The sequence below is a fragment of the Caloenas nicobarica genome, chromosome 3, assembly GCF_036013445.1.
Source record: "Caloenas nicobarica isolate bCalNic1 chromosome 3, bCalNic1.hap1, whole genome shotgun sequence".
Lineage (NCBI taxonomy): Eukaryota > Metazoa > Chordata > Aves > Columbiformes > Columbidae > Caloenas > Caloenas nicobarica.
This window is the reverse complement of record NC_088247.1, coordinates 92,119,612-92,140,326: the sequence shown is the minus strand read 5'-3', so window position 1 is coordinate 92,140,326 and position 20,715 is coordinate 92,119,612. Positions and strand designations below refer to the sequence as shown.

The 20,715-nt window shown below is 43.0% G+C and overlaps 1 protein-coding gene across 2 annotated transcripts in view; it reads left to right on the top strand.

The window, feature by feature from the left end:
- TTC7A (tetratricopeptide repeat domain 7A) overlaps window positions 1-20,715 on the top strand; it is a 176,334-nt gene that overhangs the window by 49,245 nt on the left and 106,374 nt on the right. For both annotated transcript variants that reach the window (XM_065630962.1, XM_065630963.1), the window contains 2 exons: window positions 8,655-8,759; window positions 19,010-19,127. In XM_065630962.1, the coding sequence (XP_065487034.1) occupies window positions 8,655-8,759; window positions 19,010-19,127 (223 nt within the window). The remainder of the gene's footprint in view (window positions 1-8,654; window positions 8,760-19,009; window positions 19,128-20,715) is intronic.

Sequence of the window (20,715 nt, the reverse complement as noted above, 5' to 3'; positions counted from 1 at the left end):
TTCACAAGTGATCAGTCTGAATGTCAAACCAGCCACCTAGGCTCATTACTCTATGTATGCTTGAGTTTACACATTATTTTAAAAAGCAAGTGTCTTAACAAAAATAGGCACGTCACTTCAGTAAGTTCTTACAGAGGAAGGGAGGCCTTCATGCTTCATAAAACAGTGAATGAAAAAGCTCAGAGAAACATAACCTTCCTATCTGTCTTCCATCCGCTTAAGCAGTGGAAATAATGGAGTGACAGCAATTTCACTTTCCTATGCTTCTGAACAACTTGCATAATGAATAAGATGTTTCTTAGCCCATTCTTTGGGATATATGTATGCTGAGCTATGTATTCCCTGAGCGAAAGGAGTGTGTTTATTTAAATGATTAAAATTCACCATGAAATTTGAAAGACTTCTGTAGGCAATTTTGGATGAAATGCTGGGAAAGCCTGGACAATGTCAAAGACATGCCTTCTGTAGAAGGGCAGTGGTGAGAGATGTCCTGTGTCACCAAGCACAGTTCTGGATAGGCGAGAGGTTTAAATCATTCTAATGCAGCACCCCTGTTCTTCTGAACTGGTGCTGGAAGACTGAATGCTGAACTCTTCACAGCTGCTTTAGGTTGCCTCTGCTGGTTATAACTTTCGCAATATGAAAATATGACAGCCAGAGGCTGAGTGGGCATTGCAGCTCCCTGGCTCCGCTGCCGTGGATAGGCAGGCTGGAGTCTGAGTGGCGAGTGGTGTGATAGCCAAGTGCCACCTGGCAGAGTCCTTGGGCGGCGAGATGAGCCACTGTCCTGCTGCCAGCGTAAAATGAGTGCAGTAGGTTGCATCTGCTTGTCTCAAGATTGTGTAAAAAAAAAAAAAAAAAAAAAAAAAAAAGTAAAGTGACCTTTATTCAGCAGAATGGGGGAAAGAAGGACTAAACTCTTGTAGAGGAGACTTTGTAGAGGAGACGGACAGTCAGCTGTTGCGGCACGCTTCTTCTCTGCTGCTGCTTTTCAGCAAAACATTTTCCACTGGCGGCTGTGGAGATTGCCAGCACACAGCACCCTGGCAGACTAGGGCAGCTCTACCGATGTATCTGAAGTTGGAGGAAAAATTGTCATGGTGCCTAGATGATGTATTATGAGCACATGGGATGTGAGAGTCCCTGCATACTTGCAAGCATTTCCCTGGTCTCGGACCAGTTGGATCAGTTGCATGTTCCTTTGTTCAGATTTCTGTCCCCTTCCACACCTAACAGCCTCACACAGGACCCAGCCTGGGTGTCCCAAAGTGTCACTGTAGCTCTCTGGGAGTAGAGACTCAAAAGTGCATTGTGGGATTGCGCTCTAGCTTAAATTGACAGTGCTTCAGAAAGTCTTCTACATCTGCATTGGTGGTGTCTTTTTTTTTACCTGTCATACTGCTGAAGGGAAAGACAACTGATAAAATATATGCCTTGAACAATGTGAGGCAGCATTGATGCCTCTCCTCTACCTGCCAGCCAAGGAGAAAAGATTTATATTTGATGATAATGATGTGCCATTTTCCTAAGGGTAGTGAGGGAGGGATTCTTGAGGGATAGCTGTTGAATTATTCTGTAAACACTGAGTCTACTTAGTCTAAAAGTGCTGGGTATCCTAATTGAGCGATTCAACTCACAGCAGCCTGCACTGATCTCTCATGTCTGCTGGATGTTTATTATTATTATTCGTGTACTCAGTGCGTAAAACCATTTTCATGCTCATGTTTAATGTTTCTGCCTCAAAAACCCCCACAACACAACTTGGTTAGTGAATTAGAAGCTTTAGGATATGTGTTTCTTGAGAGGAGGGGTGGGCAGTGACAGAGTCTCAGGCCAGCTGAGGGAAGTCTGGAGCATCTGCAAGGAGAGGGTACTCTGCTCTTACCCCTCACCCCTTACACTCATTTAGGGTATGAAGTGCAGCAGGATGTGCATAGAGGAAGAGCTCAGGAGTAATAGAAGAGGCTGTGGGGATGGGCCTCTGTGAGAGCCCAGTGGAGGTGGAAGCAGCTACCTGGGGGCAAGGGCTACGCTCAGCAGGCCTTGCGCTAGGATTGCCGATGGTGGTTACGTGTTCCTGGGGCCCCTGGCATGCAGCTGTCCAGCCCCTCTCCTCTAGGGGCTGACAGAGCACCATCAGCCCAGTGCTTGCCTTTAGGACAGCAGTTGCTTGACTTCTTTAGAAACAACTGCATTGTTGCTGAGCCTCCCACAGCCCTTGCGAGCCCGTACTGAGGACACACGCCATAAGGACAATGGTCAGCATTACCATATAGACAAGATAGGCTGGCAGTAGGAGAATTTAAGCTCCAGGCATGGTACCTTGCAAAACCAGACAGATAAAGCTGCTTTCAACTACAGCCAATGCTCCTTTCTGCTCTTATCCCTTACGTTTGTTCATCTTGAGGGCGAAGAGGAATAAAGAGTCACGCTTGTCTACCTGAATGGTTTTCTTAATAACACAATGCTTCAGGAGGTGTCTGGTGTTACACAACGGGAAATAATCGCATCCTCCTTGGCATCTGTCATTCAGCTGTTTTGCTGGGGGAGTAGGCTCCAGCTCTTCCCGGAGCCAATCCTGCAGCGTCCCTGTGCTCCCTTTGGCTGCTCCGCAGCTGGAAATGCTGCAGCCTTGCCCAAGCCTTCTCCTGGCAGCATTCTGAGGGTTTTCAAAACAGTCTTACACAGACAGGAACGCTGATTTTTGGAGGCCTTTGCAAGTTGCTGTTACATGCTGGTTGTAGCCAAGTAATGACAAGCTAATGCCTGAGCTGCTCATATCTGTGGTGCACCCAAAAAAAAAAAGGAATACTTCACCTTATTTAAGCAGTGCAGCAAAAGCAGATGTCTCTAACAGCTTCGAGGAGCTTTCAGGTTTGACTCAGCCATGCCTGTACTGCCAACGTACAGCTTTCCAGAAGGTTAGAGGTTATAAATATATTTGATACATAATTCTGTAGCAACAGCAGACAAATTTTATGATTTAGGCTGTTCCTTCTGTTGGTTTCCTTGCAAAAGCAAGGTTGCTAGGCAACTGGCATTAAAAAAAGTACATTTTTCTTTGCATTGCAGGCAGGAACCTTGGGAGCAGCAGAGGCCTCAGATGGCTCCTTAAATAGCATTGCTGGGGAATGAGATTTAAAATATTGAACATTCATTGGTTAAAGATCCTGTTACAAAGGTCAGCTATCTAGGGGATATTCAATAGTTTGGTTTCCTTTGGTGCAAAAGAAGGACTAGAAGGGGATGTGCCTGTGTGCTGTACATAGTACAAAAAATGGAAATTTCCAAAGATGCCTGACTGAGCAGAATACCTAGGTGGGCTATATAATTGCCTGAAGGCCTAAGTCTCTTTTCTTGAACAGAAAGTGTGAAGTGGGGCGTTTGTCACGTTAGCAAAGACAAATTTATACTTACAGATTTTAGAATTCACTTTTAAAAGTGAATATATGAAGCTGCTTAACTTCAGCGCTCTGATTTGCTAAACACAGGGTAAAAGAGAAGGCAGAGAAGTGGTCCCTGTGTTGAGAGAAGTAAATGTCTTAAGGGAATAATATTCATGCTGAGGGATTCGCAGAAATCAAGAAATTCAGTGCAAAGCTGACACCAAACCAGCTAATTCCAGAGTTCTCAGTTGCTGGCTTACTCTACGACATCTTCATGTGTTGGTTCAAGGTCTTTTATAGCTAGGTGGCTGTGAATCTCAGGACACAGGGAATACTGATTCTTGCGTAATGATGAAAGATTTCCCACGCTTCCCCACAATCCCTATGAGAGAGTGCAGTTTTTTAAATCAAACAGGATGATGCTGGAAATAAAGCAGTACTAGTCGTGGAGATTCTTCTGTGTACTAAGCTGCCAGGTGAGTTGGGAATGAAGCTGTCTAGCAACACCACCATCTTGAGGAACATTTTTCCCTCTGGCTGAAAAGTATTACCAAAGAAGAAAAAAAGTAGAAAGGTTTTTGGAACCTTTTCAAGAGAAGAGCAACTGTTTATGGTGTCTCATGTCTGCCTGGCATGATTTACTGTCTGGAAATTCTTCTTCCTTTTACTTACATTTGTGTTTTCTTTATCTTGTAAATATGAAATGAATCTCTGACGTCCTTCTTTTGTTGCTTTGGTATGGTGGGAGAGAAGACAAGAGGAAAGAATGAAAATTGTATTGCAGTCAGCTACGAAGACCAGCATTTGGGCAGCTGTAATTGATGGCAAGATCTCTTGTGCCTTTTGGAAAAGTAAGAAAGAGAATTAACTGTAGGCTACTCTTAATTCTATACTGTTCATGTGTAAGCATCTTTAAGGAGCATGCTTGCATGGTTCATTATATGATTAGTAAATGGGGAATGGGGCTTATGTTTTGTATTTGGATAGAAGTGTGTTTGGGTTTGTTTTGGTTTGGTTTTTTGTTTGTTTGTTTTTTGTTTTGTTTTTTATATTTTACAACCTTACAGGATTCAAAACCATGGGTGCTGTAATTACTTAGGGGAAGGTGTCTTCTCCCTCGCCGTAACTTCATTGTGATTTCTTGCTGCAGATCGAGAAGTGTCTTCCCACATTCGATGTGGTACTTAGAGCTTTTTCAGAAATCTATCAAAAGCTGCCATTTGTCAGTATTGCTTGCTACTTCCCAGAAACTGCTTTTTCTAATTTTCTTTTCATAAATTATTATGGAGCGTGTTTGTGATCTCTGCAGAAAAAAATATTGTATGCAAGTAGACTAGACGAGGAAAAAAATTGTCAGAGAAAACCAACTTCCTATAGATACCAGATTTAAATATGGAACAGTAGTGCCCTGTCCTTCCCTGCCTCCATTGCACAAAACACAAAGTTGTTGATATGTGAAGGATGGAGGTGCCAGACTCAGGCAACTGAAGTTCTTAAGCCCCTTACATAGTTCACCTTTTTTTTTTTTTAATTTTTATTTTTTTTTATGGCTCAACATTCCCATTAAAGCAGTATTTTCACTCTATGACCCGATTTGAGCTCTGTGCTTTATTGGTCATAACAAAGGGAGGATGGTCATGGATCACCTTAAACCTGATGAGGATCCCAAGGCTGTGAACTACTAGTCCTACATTAGACCTCCCATATACAAAGTTGAAACCCCCATGAGGCAGCTGTTGGCAAGCTTACCATTTCTTTAAAATGTGTCTGTTTAACAGATTTGTGTGTATTTGAGGGGACTTAAAAGCCTTTTCCCAGAGAGAGACACCAAATGAGATCCAGAGGCAAATCCCTAGTTTTCTGAAGTCCTTCGAAACTGGTTCCAGTGCAGTTGTTATAATCCAGCAATTAGCAAGCTAACCAGAAAACTTAAACCCTGGCTTGAATTTTCATGTGAGCTCCTCTAAAGCTCAGAATTATGAGTAGGAAGTGTGCACTCACTTGGAGTTCAAGCTCTTCTCTTTTCAAAACATGCCTCACCAATAAATCTAATTATTTTTGCCTTGCAGTGAATCTCACAAACAATGCACTTGGCTGCCTAGTCCACCCACGCTAACTGAAAGAATATGTACATTTTAATTATCACATTATTTCAATGTTACACAAACACTGTTTCATATTAAATTTTTTTACAAACAAATGACATCTGTATTCAATACTGAGTGGATGAGATTTGTTCCCTGCCTATCAATGTCTGTAATATCTTTAAAACACCTGGATATTATACGTCACGCTAGTGTCCCCTAAGTAAGGTCACTGTGGGGTTGGGATATTCTTTCTACTGTCATTCCTTGACTAACATTTTCATCATCTGTATATAATTCTGCAGAGTAAAGTTTTCAAGGTTAAATTATATAGGTCTCTTGAATTTTTAAAATGCAGCTGGGGAAAAAAGGCTTCATGCCACCCTATTTCTAAAACCACTTCTGTGCCATATGTTTAATTGCAAATTTTATAAACTTCTTGAAAGTGACATAAATTTGTAAATGTTTTAGAAGCAGCGTGGAAACTGCGGCTCTCGGTCTGTAAATGGGTGTTCAGAAGCTCCTGGGTGCATGTGATGAAGTGGCTCTACATGTAAGGTGTTTGGGCGTAGGTACGGAGCGGGATTTTCTGCTTTGTGGTATTCAGTAGTCACTGTTTTGTAATTGCTTCAGGACAGACACGAGAAGCGCTCTGCGGTTTGAGGCTGGGGAGGCTGCAGGGTTGGCTTGTGACCCGAGGACCAGCATTGCTCAATGGCCAGGCTGCAGGCAGGGAGGGAGCGGAGTTCAAGGGAACTAGCAAGGAGCTGAGCTGTATCACTTCTGTTCTAGATAGACCCTGGGAGGCCCTACAGTTGTGGCCCAAATTAGGACAGGCGTCTCACTGCGGTGGTTCGTGCTAGTGCTGGCTGTGCCGGCCCATGGGGGAGCAGTCACCAGCTCCCAGGTGCCCAGCTTTCCCCCCAGCTCCGCTGCTGATGGGGAGCTGAGAAACCACCATCAGGTTCTGTTTGTTTCTGAAAGCGTTGGCACCGGACAGTGTACAGCCTTTTACATACCTGGCCTTTTCAGTTCACTTTTGCATGGCGAGATGACAAGGGTTGGGAGGAGGCTCAGTTGCAAGATACATTGACTAGCATGGTGCATGTTGTCCTGCTCTACTCTTTGGGTTTGTCTTGTTTGGAAACACCTGTGGGGGTGGAATATAGGCAGGAGGGCAGGAAGATGATGTGCCAGGCTGTGACTCTTACGGGGTTATGCTTGCATTACCAACAGGTCCAGCAGTGCTGCTGGGAATAACAGCTGCCTGCAGTGCAGGTAGCGTTCTGTGAGAGGAATAGGATGCCAATAAAACCCGAGACACTGCTCGTTCTGAACAAATAGGTGTCGGGGAGGTTCATTCTGAGGGATGCTAGTCACCTTGTGACAGCAGAGCTCAGTGATGTGTTTCTTCCTGTACCTCAGGGCTGAATTACCCAAGTCTTTGTTTCTGAGAGGAGTGAGGTAATGGTTTAAGCTCGAGGACAAATTTTATTGATTCCCATCTTTGTTCTGAGACAAGCTTCCTTCTGGCTTTGGGCAAATTGTGGCTTTGGAGTTGTTAAATAGCAAATATTTCTTTATTGATGGTACCCGATGCTCTAGGCAGGTGGGAGCAGCCTAGAGAGCATGGGGCACACTGCTGCTCCTCTTCAGACCACGCATAAGGTACCTGAGGTTTTTAAGCAGGGAGGTTTGCTCTCCGCTGCTGTGGAGCTCGTGTCTTTGGCTGCAAAACCCATCTTTGCCTTAGCGCCGGCAGGGCTGCTGTACATCTGTTTTTCCCTTTTCCCAGGCTCCTTTCCAAGCATGTTCGTATCCAGACTTCTGAATCCCCCAGCAAGAAGTGGACCTTCAGTTCTGTGGGGAAAGGAGGTGGCAGGCGCACCCGGCTTTGGTGTGGAGCAAGAGAGGGGCAGCGCTGATGGCCCCCGGGAGCGGGGAGCTGCGGTGTGGGGCTGTGGGGGACGGGAGCAGACACCAGACCCTGTGCTGGTCAGAGCTCTGCTGGGGAGAGCCCCTGGGGGCCAGGAGGAGATTATACCAACAGCCGTTAGTTTGGTTCTGCAAGATTCTGTCGCTGCTCTCCTGTAATATGGAAAGGCCATGACTATTTAATGTGCTTCTGAGAGGGAGCAGTGAGTGAGGGAGGCCTGTGTGTGTCTTGGGACCGCATGAAGAGTTTGGGAGGAATGGAGCATGCAAAGAGAAATTCTGAGAGAAGAAAACTTTCCCTTGATCTCAAAGATGAGAGAGTTTGGGGAAAGCAGGGTTCTGTAGTGTGGAGGGCTGGAAATGTGAAAGAAACTGTGGTCCAGGTGGGGTGGGCTAGGAGACGGTGGCAGGGCAAATTCTGTCACCTCCTCATCAGCTGACCAGATCTTCTCACCAACACCTCAGACCAGAGCTTTCCTCATTCATCTTTAAACCTTCTGAAATGCCATGAATATATGCTATAAAAAACAATGTTTGTAGAGCACATTGAATCAAAAGGGTTATGTGACTACTAACCATTAACAAATGATGTTTATTATGATAACCTAACACCAGGAAGACAGGAAGATGGGTTGCTTTCTACCATGTGCTACTCAGACCACCTGCTGAAAGTGTATTGCTCTGCAGTTGCCTGCTCCACACTTTGCATGGTGGGATCTCAGTTATATTATTATATGTTCTGGAACTGGAGAAGACAAAAAACAATCTACAGAGCAGAGTACTTCAGCTGCACAAGCCTCCCTCTGAGTAGAGTTGGCCTGAAATGTTAACGTACTGCAGGATAAGCTCTGTACGATCTTTTCTGGCTTGCTGGAAGATGGTTGTGTGCAAGGAAAACTATAGCAGAATTCTTGTGAATTGGGAGGGCAGAGTTAAAATAACCGGTGTGTTAATGGCTGAGGAAAACTGTTTCTTATGAAGTGCCCAGCCAGGGCCAGTTCCTTGGCGCGGTTCTTCTAAGCGTGGGAAGAGTGTGTGTTGGCGTGCACATGCGTGCACACGTGTGTCTGTGTACGTGGAAGGTGGGAATAAAGTCACTGACGTGATTTTTTTTTTTAATTATTTTTATTTTTTTAACTTCATGGCACTTCTTTGTACATTTCACTGAAATATATTACTTAGGCTGTGTAACAGTGTCGTCTAATCAGCCTTTTTTATTTCTTCCTCCTCTCTCCCCCTTCTCCTCCAGTCAGCGTATGCTGTGTCAGTGCTCAAAGAGTGTGCTAAACTGCGACCTACAGATCCCACCGTTCCTCTGCTGGCTGCCAAGGTCTGCATTGGGTCACTGCATTGGGTAAGCAAGCTGATGCAATTCCTATTATGCAATGGATCAAGTGCTGCAGTGACAGTGCCACAGCGTAGCTGCAGTGGGGAGAAAGGGAATCCCTGTTCAAAATCATACACGCATGCCTTTAAAAAAAAAAAAAAAAAAAAAAAAAAAAAAGAAAATCCCAGCAAGAAATTTTGCAATGAGTCACTGAAATGTGTTTTGCTGGCGCATTAGACAAAGGAGGTGGGGAGAGAGCCGTACCAGCCATTCTGGGGACTGCTTCTTCAACGCAGCGTGAAGTTGAATTGGCTACTCTTGTAGCCCGTGGAAGACAAAAGTTAATTATAAGTGGACTGTTAGACAGTTCAGGTCTACTGGACAACTCAGTCCTTTGTTCTTAAAGTTGCTGTGTCAGTGTTTTCTGTTCTGGATGTGTTAATGTATGCCCCAGAATCAGAGTGGGAGTGGAAGTCTGTGCCTGTGAAATTCTGATTATCCCAAGGAGGAAAAACATCTGTCAGTCTTTTGCTGCTTGGTTTAATTAATTGAATGGCAGCCTGCTGTTTTCACCTATTCTCACCACGAGGTGTCCCTGCAGTCAGTGAAGGATTATAATTGCTAATATAAGAAAAACAAAGATGCAAGGAAGCATGAAAGAAAACACTAGAAGAATCTGCCCAGATTTTGATTAAAAGTTGTAGAGGCTAGATCTGCTGTGGTTGTGTCCCACTCCCTTCTGCCTCCCCATTCTCTACATCCCTATCTGTTGAAACTTAGTATTCAGCTGGATTTAACTGAGCTGTATCAGTTCACACCACTGTCAGCAAGGACATCTGGTTATGTATGTTTTTGAATGAACTATATTGTTCAAACTATAATGGTTAAACTCATACATGAGTCAGCAAAAACTGAGAAGTATCTCGTTCTAGGAAAAATCTTTCAGGTCTGAGGGAATCCTTGCTGAGCTACCTAACCTACCTCTCCTCTATACAGACAATGTTATTTTTTAATAAAGCAAATAAGGTGTTTTTTTCTGATTCTCAGAGTTGTAATGCCTGGCTTTCATATTGTTTTAATAACTGTGTTGAATGCTCCTATTAGTATCTCTGACGAAATTTTCAGAGCAAGGCCAATTTGTCATTAGTCTAAAATATCAGCAAGTACATTGATAATATTTATTCTGTAGGCACTGAAGCTCGAGGAACCTCATGGGGCAAATTCCTGCATTCACTTGGAGCCATAGTGGGGGACTGCAAGAGCCTGACAGCTTCCCCTGGCAATTCTGCTGTCTCAGTGATTACCAGGAGGCAAAAAAACCAAACCCAGCAGAACTTTCTCTGAGATCAGGCTCGTATTTGACTAGGAGCCTGAATTCTAGTATAGGAGCCAAATTTAGGATCTCCATATTACAAATAAGTTTTACTTTTCTGCTTTCCTGCTCTGTGAACATGGATCCAACACAGGGAAGGCTCTGGAGCCACGAAGCCAATGAAGGAAAAGATGCTCTGTTGGACCTGGTGCTTACAAGCAAGGAAGAACTGGTTGGGAATGTGAAGTTTTGGGGGCAGCCTTGACTGCAATGACTATGAGGTGGTAAAGTTCAGGATCCTGAGAGAAGGCAGCAAGGCAAATAGCAGAATGATCCATTCAGACATGCTTTGACTGACTTTGACCACTTCTAAACACAAATAGTGACTTCAAGAATGCTGAGGTCTTGTGATACTTGCTAAACACGTGATCTCTACCATACCTAGCCTTTGGACAAAATTGAAATACAGTGAATGCATCTTGTGAGACTCCATGCTAAAAGCAAGAACCCTGGGGTGTTCTTACGTTTAACAGGAGCAATGAAGTTTTAACAGAGGCATTCTACCACACACTGGGTCATTGATGTGTGTTGAGGTGAAAGGACAAGACTTCTGTACTGTGAGAAAAGAAATGGCATAAATCCCTTTTGTTTCATGCGCTACCCTAGTGTGTATGCAGCTATCACTATTGAGGACTAAATTTCAAATGGTGCCATTAAAGTATGCACACTGTGATGGATGAGGAGTTGAATGTGAAATTATGAGCCCAAACTGAAGATGCTGCTATGCCAGGAAACGGGCAGAGCCAGGATTTGTCATTCTCATTGGTGCTTTCCCCAGCATCTCTTTGGATCTGCTAGCACGGCTAGAATATGAAGAATACCTGGTTACAGATACATTCGGAAAAGAAGGCGAGACTGTAATTCGGTCACAACTCTGTCCTTGGGCAACCCAGTATCTCCAAACTTCTCGTAATGGCAGAGCTGATAAAGCAACAGTCTAACCCTAAAAATAGGAGAAAGAAGGAGAAAATGAGCTGGTTTTGATAATTGCAAAGGAATAGGGTTTTTTTCCTCAATCTACTGCTTTTTCCTTGTATCAAACACTTTTCAGTGTTTTTCAGTCATACCCTGGCTCAGAACAGAGGTGCAGTATGAAATACAAATGTGAGTTCATAAAAGAGTAATTTTACTGCAGTTATCTAGAGTGCAACCTTATGAACTAAAACCAAATTAAAAATGTTATTCTCCCCCCTTCCTCCCAATGGCTGATGCTCCACTGCGATATGAAACTTGATGATGGTATAGAAAAGTTTTAATTAAGGGCAGTCAGAGGGAAATCGGAGCCTCTTTTAAAATAACTGAAATGATAGATTCCCATATCTCAGAGTCAAAGAAATGCTTCTGATATTACTGTCAAACTCCTGTGCCTAATGAAAACCTTCCTGCTTAGCAGAGCTGTTTTTCTAAATGTCATCCTTACAGTAATTATTTGCATTTAAATTACATGGCAATCAAATCAGAATTGAATCATTTAAGCTGGAAGTGAACAAACTGATCAATGCCAGTATAAATAGAAAGGAGGACAGATATGGCATGGAAACAGTCTAGCGGACAAATATTAACAGTTACAAATGCTCAAATATATCTTGCTTTTCAGAACATATAAAATATGATTAATTTCTCAATTAGGAAATATATCTATGTACTTGTTTGCTGGCTATGCAGGAAAAGGGTGATATCAGATCACCATTTATCCAAATGAAACAGCTGATTTTTATGTCCTGCATCACTCTACTATGTGATTTTGGTGCAGTATTGTACTCAGTTTGTTTATGGTCCACAGACAAGCAGTACTTTAGTCTTATTTCAGTTACCAGCAATTAAAAAACCCCCAAAACAGCTGGATAGTTACAGAATGTCATGAGGAACACAGAACAGTTTCTTTCCCAATTAATCTAGTGGTCATTTAACTCGTTTGCTGGATTTGTACATGGTGTCTCAGCACACTTTGAGAATTTGAGAAAACAAGAAATTAATTAAAATGTACAATAGTGATTTACAACATTGAGGATGCTTAGATCACATCTATGAAATAATCTCTCAATGCAGAACAAATCAAAGTGAAAACATACGTACATTGATACTGTGCCATGCAAATCAATATGTAACAGAGCCTGAAGTAGAAAAGAACTAAATGCCCTCAGCTCGTGTTGTGACAGTATGACCAGATTATTAGCTGATGTCAGTTGGCGCTACTCCACTGGCACATTACTGGCCCCATGCTGGCTTACATCAGCACATGATCTGCCCCATCAACCACTAGCTTTCAGGATCGGACCTGCAGTAAACAACTGAGTGACATAAGCAGTGTTTTGGCTACCTTTTTTCAAAATTACAGGTTTTCACAAATTAAAAATGCAGAGTGAACAGTAGATCAGTACTTCATTAATTCTAAAGCTTATGCCAGTTGTCTTGGAGGACCAGAAAAGCTCCAAAACTAGTGTACCTGTATAGACCACACTTGTCTAGCCAGGATGCAGTTGGACCTGTCCTTAATAAAGCTCATGAGATACAATATAAAAGTCCCAAATTCACAGAAAATTTTTGTATTTATCCCATTAAACAAGTGTTTTAAATGTCTTTGTAGTGGGCTCAGAACTATTTTTGAGGCATCATGCTGCTTAGCCTTCCAGTTTGCTGGAGTTTCAGCACAATGGTTTGCTGAACTCACACATGAATGATTCTAGCAAGTGAACACAAAGCCCTTTTGTGTTTAGCCAGCTGTCTTCTAGCTTTCCAAAATGCACTATGAAGTTTTTGATGATTGAAGTTCAGAGTATTGTTTTAAATTTTCACAGGAAAGCTGACATAGCTTATGGTGGAATATGTCCATACTGAGGTTGTCCCACCTGGGCCCACTATAGATTCAGAGCTCCACTTAGTAAAAGGCTTGCAGTGATTTCCTCTTCCACTCAGCCATCCCTGGCACGGCCTCAGCTGCATACTCATTTGCCAATTTTGGCATTGATTTTTGAGTTGCAGCATGAGCTGTTGTTTTTAATATTGTAGTAGTGTGGTGCTGTTAATTTCACTACTAATCTAGGTTCTCTGGGATCCTGTTATGGCAGGTCTTGTGAAAATGCTAAAACCAGAACTTCTGCCTACAGGCAAGTGTTAAATACTGAATTTCTTCATTTTAGGAGCCGTATTTAAAGAGGTTTAGGGTTACTATGATGCTTTCTTGTGCCTTTTACTCCGTTGATCTTAATGGAGACATGTTGAAAACTTTGTAAATACGCATAGAGACAAATGGACTGTAGTCCTAGGATAGGCATGAATCTTCCAGGACTCAGCTCTGACAGAGAGTGGGAAAACATGAGGCATGTTCTTACTGTTTTCATTGCCCCACAGTTGAAACCACAGAAATAGTGATGTTGTGCTAAACTTGTTTAGCACCAAATTATGCCAGTATTATCAGCTAGGATGAGCTTTTGGAGGGACTTTCCCCCATGGAAAAATCTGCAGCGCAAGCCGGTGGTGTGCCTCAGAAATTTCCCTTATTTCTTTTAACTCGCCCATCCTGGTGTGCAGAGTGACATGCTCTGCTCCAGCACTTCACTGGGAAGATGGAGATTGTGCCATCAGGCAGGGAAAGGAAGGAGTCGGGCCAGGCCATGCACAGAGTCACAAAAATTAAGACATACCATGAGGTCAATACATCGTGGTGCATGGGGTGGGAGGGTGGCAGGATGTAGATTTTAGGGCTGCATGCTTCTGAGGTAACAGCTTATCATTCATTACTTTCATAGACCACTTAATCTGAGAGTGCTTCTCTCTCCCTCTGTCTGCTGTTGACCCTGTCACTATAGATAATAAATGCTGTGCATGTGCTTGTACCCAGTCACTGAGGAGCCCTGGAGTCACGTGGAAATGCTTAGGCCTTACTGCTGTATGAATAATGTTGAAAGATTGAATCTAGTCCCATTGTTGGAGTTATTCTGCCTGCTGAGCGGACACTCTAGAGGACTGACATCGCTAGGGTGAGAGGCAACTGAGAAAGCAGTGTATGGTAAGGACCTACTTCAGATTTCTTTGAGCTTTTAAAAGACATACTTGCTTACGTCACAGCTGCTGTTATTGGGGCAATCCCAATTTTTAAACATAAAAAATGACCAAGAATTTTGTCTTCTATGCATCTCTCTTGTGAACCAATCTGTTTTTGCTACAGTGGAAGAAAGGCCTAAGTATTCCTCAGTGTTGGGGGCTGTGCTTACATGCAGAGTAAGTTAGTGGGCTTAGCACTGGTGATACGTGGAGAAAATGCTGACTAGACCAACGATAGAAAGCACAGGATTTTTTTGTCCTGACATAAGTAACATGATTCACTTTGTATGCTGTAAACGGCTGTGGGACAAAACCTTTACCTTATGCTATGCCTTATTGACCACTTTCTTTCTATGCATTTTTCCTCATCTCATTCTCCTTTTGCAATATTTAATTTTTTCTCCTCTTTAAATTAGTCTCTATAGCTACAACCCATTATAACGAAAATATTAAGAGGTCAATCCAACTAGTTAATATAATGCATAATTTTGCATAGATACCCATTCTGTAGGATTTGGGTCCCTTATGTGCTTGGCTATCACTCAGTCTTGCTGGTGTCCAAACTCCCCTGCTTCACTAACCTTGTCTGCTGTCCTAAGTCCAGTGTCACCTGCTGTTTCCTGCCTCCTCCCCTGTACACTCTTCTTTTTCAGCACAGCAAGGTGCCATTTCCACAGTGCTGTACATCATCAATTTGCTTGTCCTCAATTGTTCTAAGTCCATGCCAGTGAGAACTCCAGCTCCCACTTACAGTCCTGGAGGGTGTTGATTCAGTGGCGTAGGGCTTGAGCTTTTCTAAAAACAAGCTGGGTGGCAGTTGGAAACCAGCTGGGTGGCGATGGGCCAGGGGACAGCACCTGCTGTTCCCCGCTCCCTTGTCAGTGTGCCCCCAGGCTTGGCTTGAGCACACACCGAAACCCACAGTCAAATAACAAGGTTGGCTGGAACAGCCACTCTCTGTTGCAGGGAACACAACCCTCAGGGTTACGCAGCTAACAACTGTTCCTTTTCCAACAAAGATGATAGAGGGGGTGGAAGGGAGAGGCGGGGCAGGGAACAAACAAACAGGAAAACCCAACACAACAAAACCCCACAATATTACAATCTTAACTGGTGTCAGCTCACAGTTTGGCAGCCTGTCTCTCTCCAGGTGCCAGATGTGTACTTGCTTCTGGTGTGGTGGAGAGGTTGCTTACGTGCCTCCAGGTGCCTCCTCACAGTTTATATGGCTCGAGTTCAAAATACAAAGAACTTCCTTTTAGGTTGTTTTTCCCCAAGACCTGCTTTCTGAGCTTACTTCCATGCAGGTCTCAGAGGCAGGGAACATCTCCCTGCAGCCTGCGGTGCTGCGCTTTTCTACACCAGCTATTCAGTGTAAAATGTGCAGAAGAATGTAAGAACAGTAAGGGCCAAATCGGAGCTATATTTTATATGGCTTCGAGACTTTGTTTTTTGCTTGCTTCTGAGAGAATAACAAGTAGCGGTTCTAAAGGAAACTGAATTCCAGCTGTTCCCAGCACTCTTGATGCCCAAAGAAATATCTTTTCCATGCTGTGGGGAGCTGTTGTTGGCGCTGCGAGGGACCAGGTAACAGCAGTACACTGCGTATCTCCTAATCACAAAGTGATGCCGGGCCATGCCTGCTGTGAGTGAGGACGTGTGGCATCCCGTGGCTCAGAGCTTTCTAGCCAAGGGCCTCTATGTTGCAACAAGAAATTTTGATCCGTGTTCCTTGGACTTCCAGTGCAGTGTTGTGTCACCTTAAGATTGGAGTCCTCCTCTGAAGTGAATGAGTCTTTTAGGTTCCCCTCATATTGAGGCTGGCCCCTGGCTGTGCAGTAGGAGCAGGAATTGATGTCTTGATTCTCCTGACAAGCTTTCTGCCACTTAGCTCACTTCTGTGTACCTTGAGGTCATGACTTCTGGGAGTTCCACAGGGTGAGACCACACACCTGGCACCACGCGGGGAGAGGAGGAAGGGAGAGCAGCTCCTGCTGCTTCAGGCCACGTGGCAGCATGCCGGAGTTGCAGCTGGGAATGGTTGTATCTGCTGGGACTCAAGAAGGCTTGGTGCCTCATTTGAAGGCCTTCCCTTCTTCCCTTCCTATTGCTATAGCACAGAGTGGAGACATCTCGTATGCTTAAGGACCCCCACAGATATAACTTTACTGGCAGATCGCAGCTCAGGCTCCCCATGGGTTCTTTACTCAGATGTATGGAGAGGGAGGTTTCATCCAGTCTGCAGTCTGGTAAGGGCAGTTTGCATGGGAGAGTTGAAACACCACAGTGAGTGACGTGAGTGTAAGGTTTGGCCTTTTACCCATGCCCAGAATGACTGAAGAGTAGGAGAGTGGGAGAACGGGGGGCAGATGGCAGCCACAGCAGGGCTGGAAGTGGCTGAGTGCTGCAAGGAGGAAAAGTAAATGCTCTCAAACAGAACCAGCTGTGCTGGAGTTTGTAAGGCTACTTATTTTCAAACCAGTGTTCTGCTGACCCAGGTTTGCATTCATCAGAATCTTTGTGGCTGGTCAAAGTGCCATTAGTGTTAGTATGAATAAATGTTTACAAGAATGTTTGTGCTGGAAGTGCTCTTTCAGCCATTCTGAAAAGTTGTGGCTTTAATTATTTGTACAATAGATTAATCTGACACCCACAGGTGGCCCTGGATACCTGGCAGGGAAGGAGGCTGAATGGCGTGCTGCTGATTTATGCGGTGTAGGCCATCAGTCAGAGACTGCAAACACCATCAGGTGACCATTCACAGAAACAATGAAGCAAAATCTCTCCAATTTTAAATGCCTCCTTTTCATCTCCAAACCTTTCATTTAATCTCTTTTTCCTATGCTCTACCCGCCCCTGCCCTTGTTTGCTAGTCATTAGAGTTCCTTGTATAGCTCTTTTCTTCATATAATGGAGACTTTTTGGGTGAAAGTATGTGTGGGGAGGAGAAACAATGAAGAAAGAGAGTGGGAATATAGCTGTTGACTGTGGCAGAGAGGTGCATAATGGATTTTCTGGCTGCAGAGATTTTGTGTCTTACATTAAAGCTCCCGAGAGCTGATGAATTCAGTTACTGTTTCATGGGAGGGGGTTTTCTGTTGGTCATGTTTTGTTTTTGTTTTTCTGTGTGGCAAATCATGGGACATTTTCTTCTTCCGTTGCCCTAGGCTCTGGTCCAGAACATGCTTCAACATGTGGCAGGGAAATCAGTAGGGCTACTGACACGATTAAGAAATCTCCTGGAACAAACCTCAGTCTTCCTGATGTGATTAGTGTTTAAAGGGTCTCATCTGAGCATCATTGAAGTCAGTAGGACTATTTACAGTAATGTTTTCTTATGTTTGATGTCATCTAATAAATACCAACTCCTTCATTTATGAAGCTGTTAGTTAATGTTGTCACCTGAATGTCTTCAAGTGGTGTAACGAGGAGGCTCATTGACAGGATGGCATATCAAGTCAAGCAGATTCTGTTCATAAGTAGTGTGTTAACAGGTCACTGTGCAAGGGAAGTTCCTGGTCTGCTGGTACATTTTAGCTCCAGTTCATTACAGATCACTCCTTTTAGATGTTAAGGAGCTATGAGGTGCTGAAGTCTCACAAAGCTGAGGATTAAGAGAGCACGTTTCAGTTAAGTCTGCAGTACTTGCATCTAAAACAGTTGGGTTTCAAATAAAAGTGTATTTCCTCAAAATTAAACAACTCCATCTCAGAAAGTCCATTGTCATGTAATAAAAGTTTCCAAAAGCAGGATTTTTTGGATACTGTAATGCTGTCTGATTCTTGATTAGGGATGACTCTGATTATGGTTGACAGGATCTGCAGACTATCTTGTACAGAAATGAGGTCTTCCTGTAGGCTCTGTGTCTTTCAAGCATTACTTAACAGCTTTTGCCTGTACCTCTCCAGATATGTACAGTTTATGGGTCTTAGTCTTTTCTACTTATAATTGGTGAGTGATGTTAATGACAGTTTAAGGTTTTAAATGAGGAAAGCTCTATTCTGTAGTAAAATATTCAAATTATTTCTTGTTTAAAATTCTCATTAATTTTGATTTTAAAGATACTAAAGCTCTATATTTTTATTAGACTTAGGCCTGTGTGGTCAGCTGGAAAGGAAGGTTGGGGGGAACAGTGTGTACTGTAGTAGGGGACTACCTTACATATTTCGCTATTTTGGAGGCTGATCCTGAGAGGTTATGACTGCTTTCTCTTCCCATTATAATCTGCAATATAAAATGCATTTTCAAGCAAAATGTGGCTAGTGCAGCATGAGCTGCTAAGGTAGCATGGTATTTCAGGTCAGAATTTGTGTCCGGAATTTGCTGTCTCTTTCTTGTGGCAGCAGAGCTGCAAGCAGCAGCTGAACTCAGCTTGCACTGAAGTGCCTTCTTGATTTACTCTGGTAATGTTTTAAAAGGAAGTAAAATTTGCTAAGGTTTTAAAACATAGTACAGCAAAACTAGATGGTCTTCCTTTGAAGGAAGAAACTTGTTAGACCTTTCAATGTACTGCTGGCGTAGTATGCAAGTAGTCAGTTGATCCCACATTTGTATTTAAGGTTGTATGATTGAAATGTGCCTGAAAGGAAATATAAAAATAAGATAGTGTCCTTCATTAACCTTAAACATCTGGAAATAGTTTGGAGTGGAGGCTTAGAACGAAACCAAAACTTTTCTCAAAACTGTGATGTGCACCAAGGTCTGCTAATCTGACCTTCTGCGTCTTCCTTTCTATGAGTGTTTACTGTGATTACTGAAAGCCCCTTGTGTGAATGGCTCTCAGATCACAGTTTAATGGGATAATCTTAATGAAGCAAGTATACAGGAATTACCTCTAACTTTCAACCTACCTCTTTTGCAGCTGGAAGAAGGAGAATACTTTGCTAAAATGGTGATAGACCTGGGTGAAGATGCTGGAGAGTCCTTAGCAAAGGGTTACCTGGCACTGGGGCTGACATACAGTCTTCAAGCTACTGACGGTGAGTTATCCTGTTTGCCAAATATGTTGTATAGAGAGCATCCATTCAAAGTTGTCAGTGAAAACAATGGAAATTTATTAGAAACTGCTTCTAGGGCTGACTGGACGTGGAAAACAATCAGATTTCAAGACAAATGGAGACCTTTCACTTCCTCAGAAAACTGTCTGGTAACAAAAGTGAAGTTTTTAGGTAAAGGAATAATTGCAAATCATTACTTAGGAGGTGATAATCTGACTTTGGCCAAAAATGCTTGGTGTGCTTTACTTGGATATTTGCGATACATTTCTTTCACTTATTTACACAACAAAAAGTCAAATTTTCCATCTATTTTCATATTTTTGTCACCCACTCATAAATTACAATCTAAGAACTGGAGTCAGAAATGCTTGAGTTCAGTTCCTGGCGTGATACTGATTCCCTACAGAGATTCAACCTCTCTGTGATGTCGTTTCTTTCTCTGCTTAGAAGTAAACAAGATAAAAATATCTACCTCACTGGTAATGTGGATCTGACTAGATACAGGCCACTGAGTGTAAGAAGTGTTTGGGGTTTTTTTGATGCTGCTTGCTTGGAGTTTGAATGACTGGACAATGGGCTCCTGCAGATTTGGTGCTTGGTAGCCAGAAGGTCTTGAAGTCCCAATGTTTGGGAGAGTTCTAGCTGTGACCTTCATCAAGCTCACAGGTGGGAACAGACTTTGTTTCTTCTATAACTTCTAACATAGGTAGAGGGCCTTCTAACATAGTTTCTTTGAATAAAAGCTAGGCTAGTGTGTTTCCTAATCAGCTTAGCAGTCCCACCCCCATGCAAGCAGTACCTTTTCTGTCAGATTGGTCCTATAGGAATAAACCAACTTCTTCATGAAAATGAGCCTGAAACAAAGCTAAAATGACTGTATGGTATCCTGGAAGTGTGCTACCCTTGCAAGTTACACCAGAATTCTGCAAGGCATGTGTATGGGGAAGTGGCTTGTGCTCTTCAGTAGTGCAAGCTGCTGTATTTTTTCAGCCAGCGGTATCTGATCAGCTGTTCTAAGACCTGCTTTCCAACATGGGGGTTAACAGGCACTGTAGCTCTCTTCAGTTCTCCATTTCTGTGCCTCAGAATAGTTCCCCCTAGAAAGCGTGTGTCAAGAAGCGTATGTCCTTCCTAGCCTGAACTTTCTCATATATATATGTATATCTTAAGTTCATTGAACACTGAGTTCTGCTTAACAGCCTAGCTTTTTAGGGCATTTTGCCTAGATTTTGTATAAACTGTCCCTAATGCTATACAAGATCCCAGAGACTATTTTCAGAGATAGAAGGTTTTCTATATTTGTCCATTACAATCTATTTGTTATCCTCAGTATGGGAAGGAGGTGGTTTCTAAAGAATGGAGTTGTAGAGGCATGTGCTCTACTCTGGCTCTAAAAATACTTTGGTGCAGCAAAATGTGAGTTGGAAATTTTTCTTCGGGAAGAGAAGTCTTCTCAGAGTTTTCAAGACATTAGTTCGGATGTTGGAATAAGTGTCCTTTTTAATGTAAAAGAAACAGTCTTCAAAACATCTGCTTTGGATTTTTTTCTAGTTTAGCATCTGATTTATGT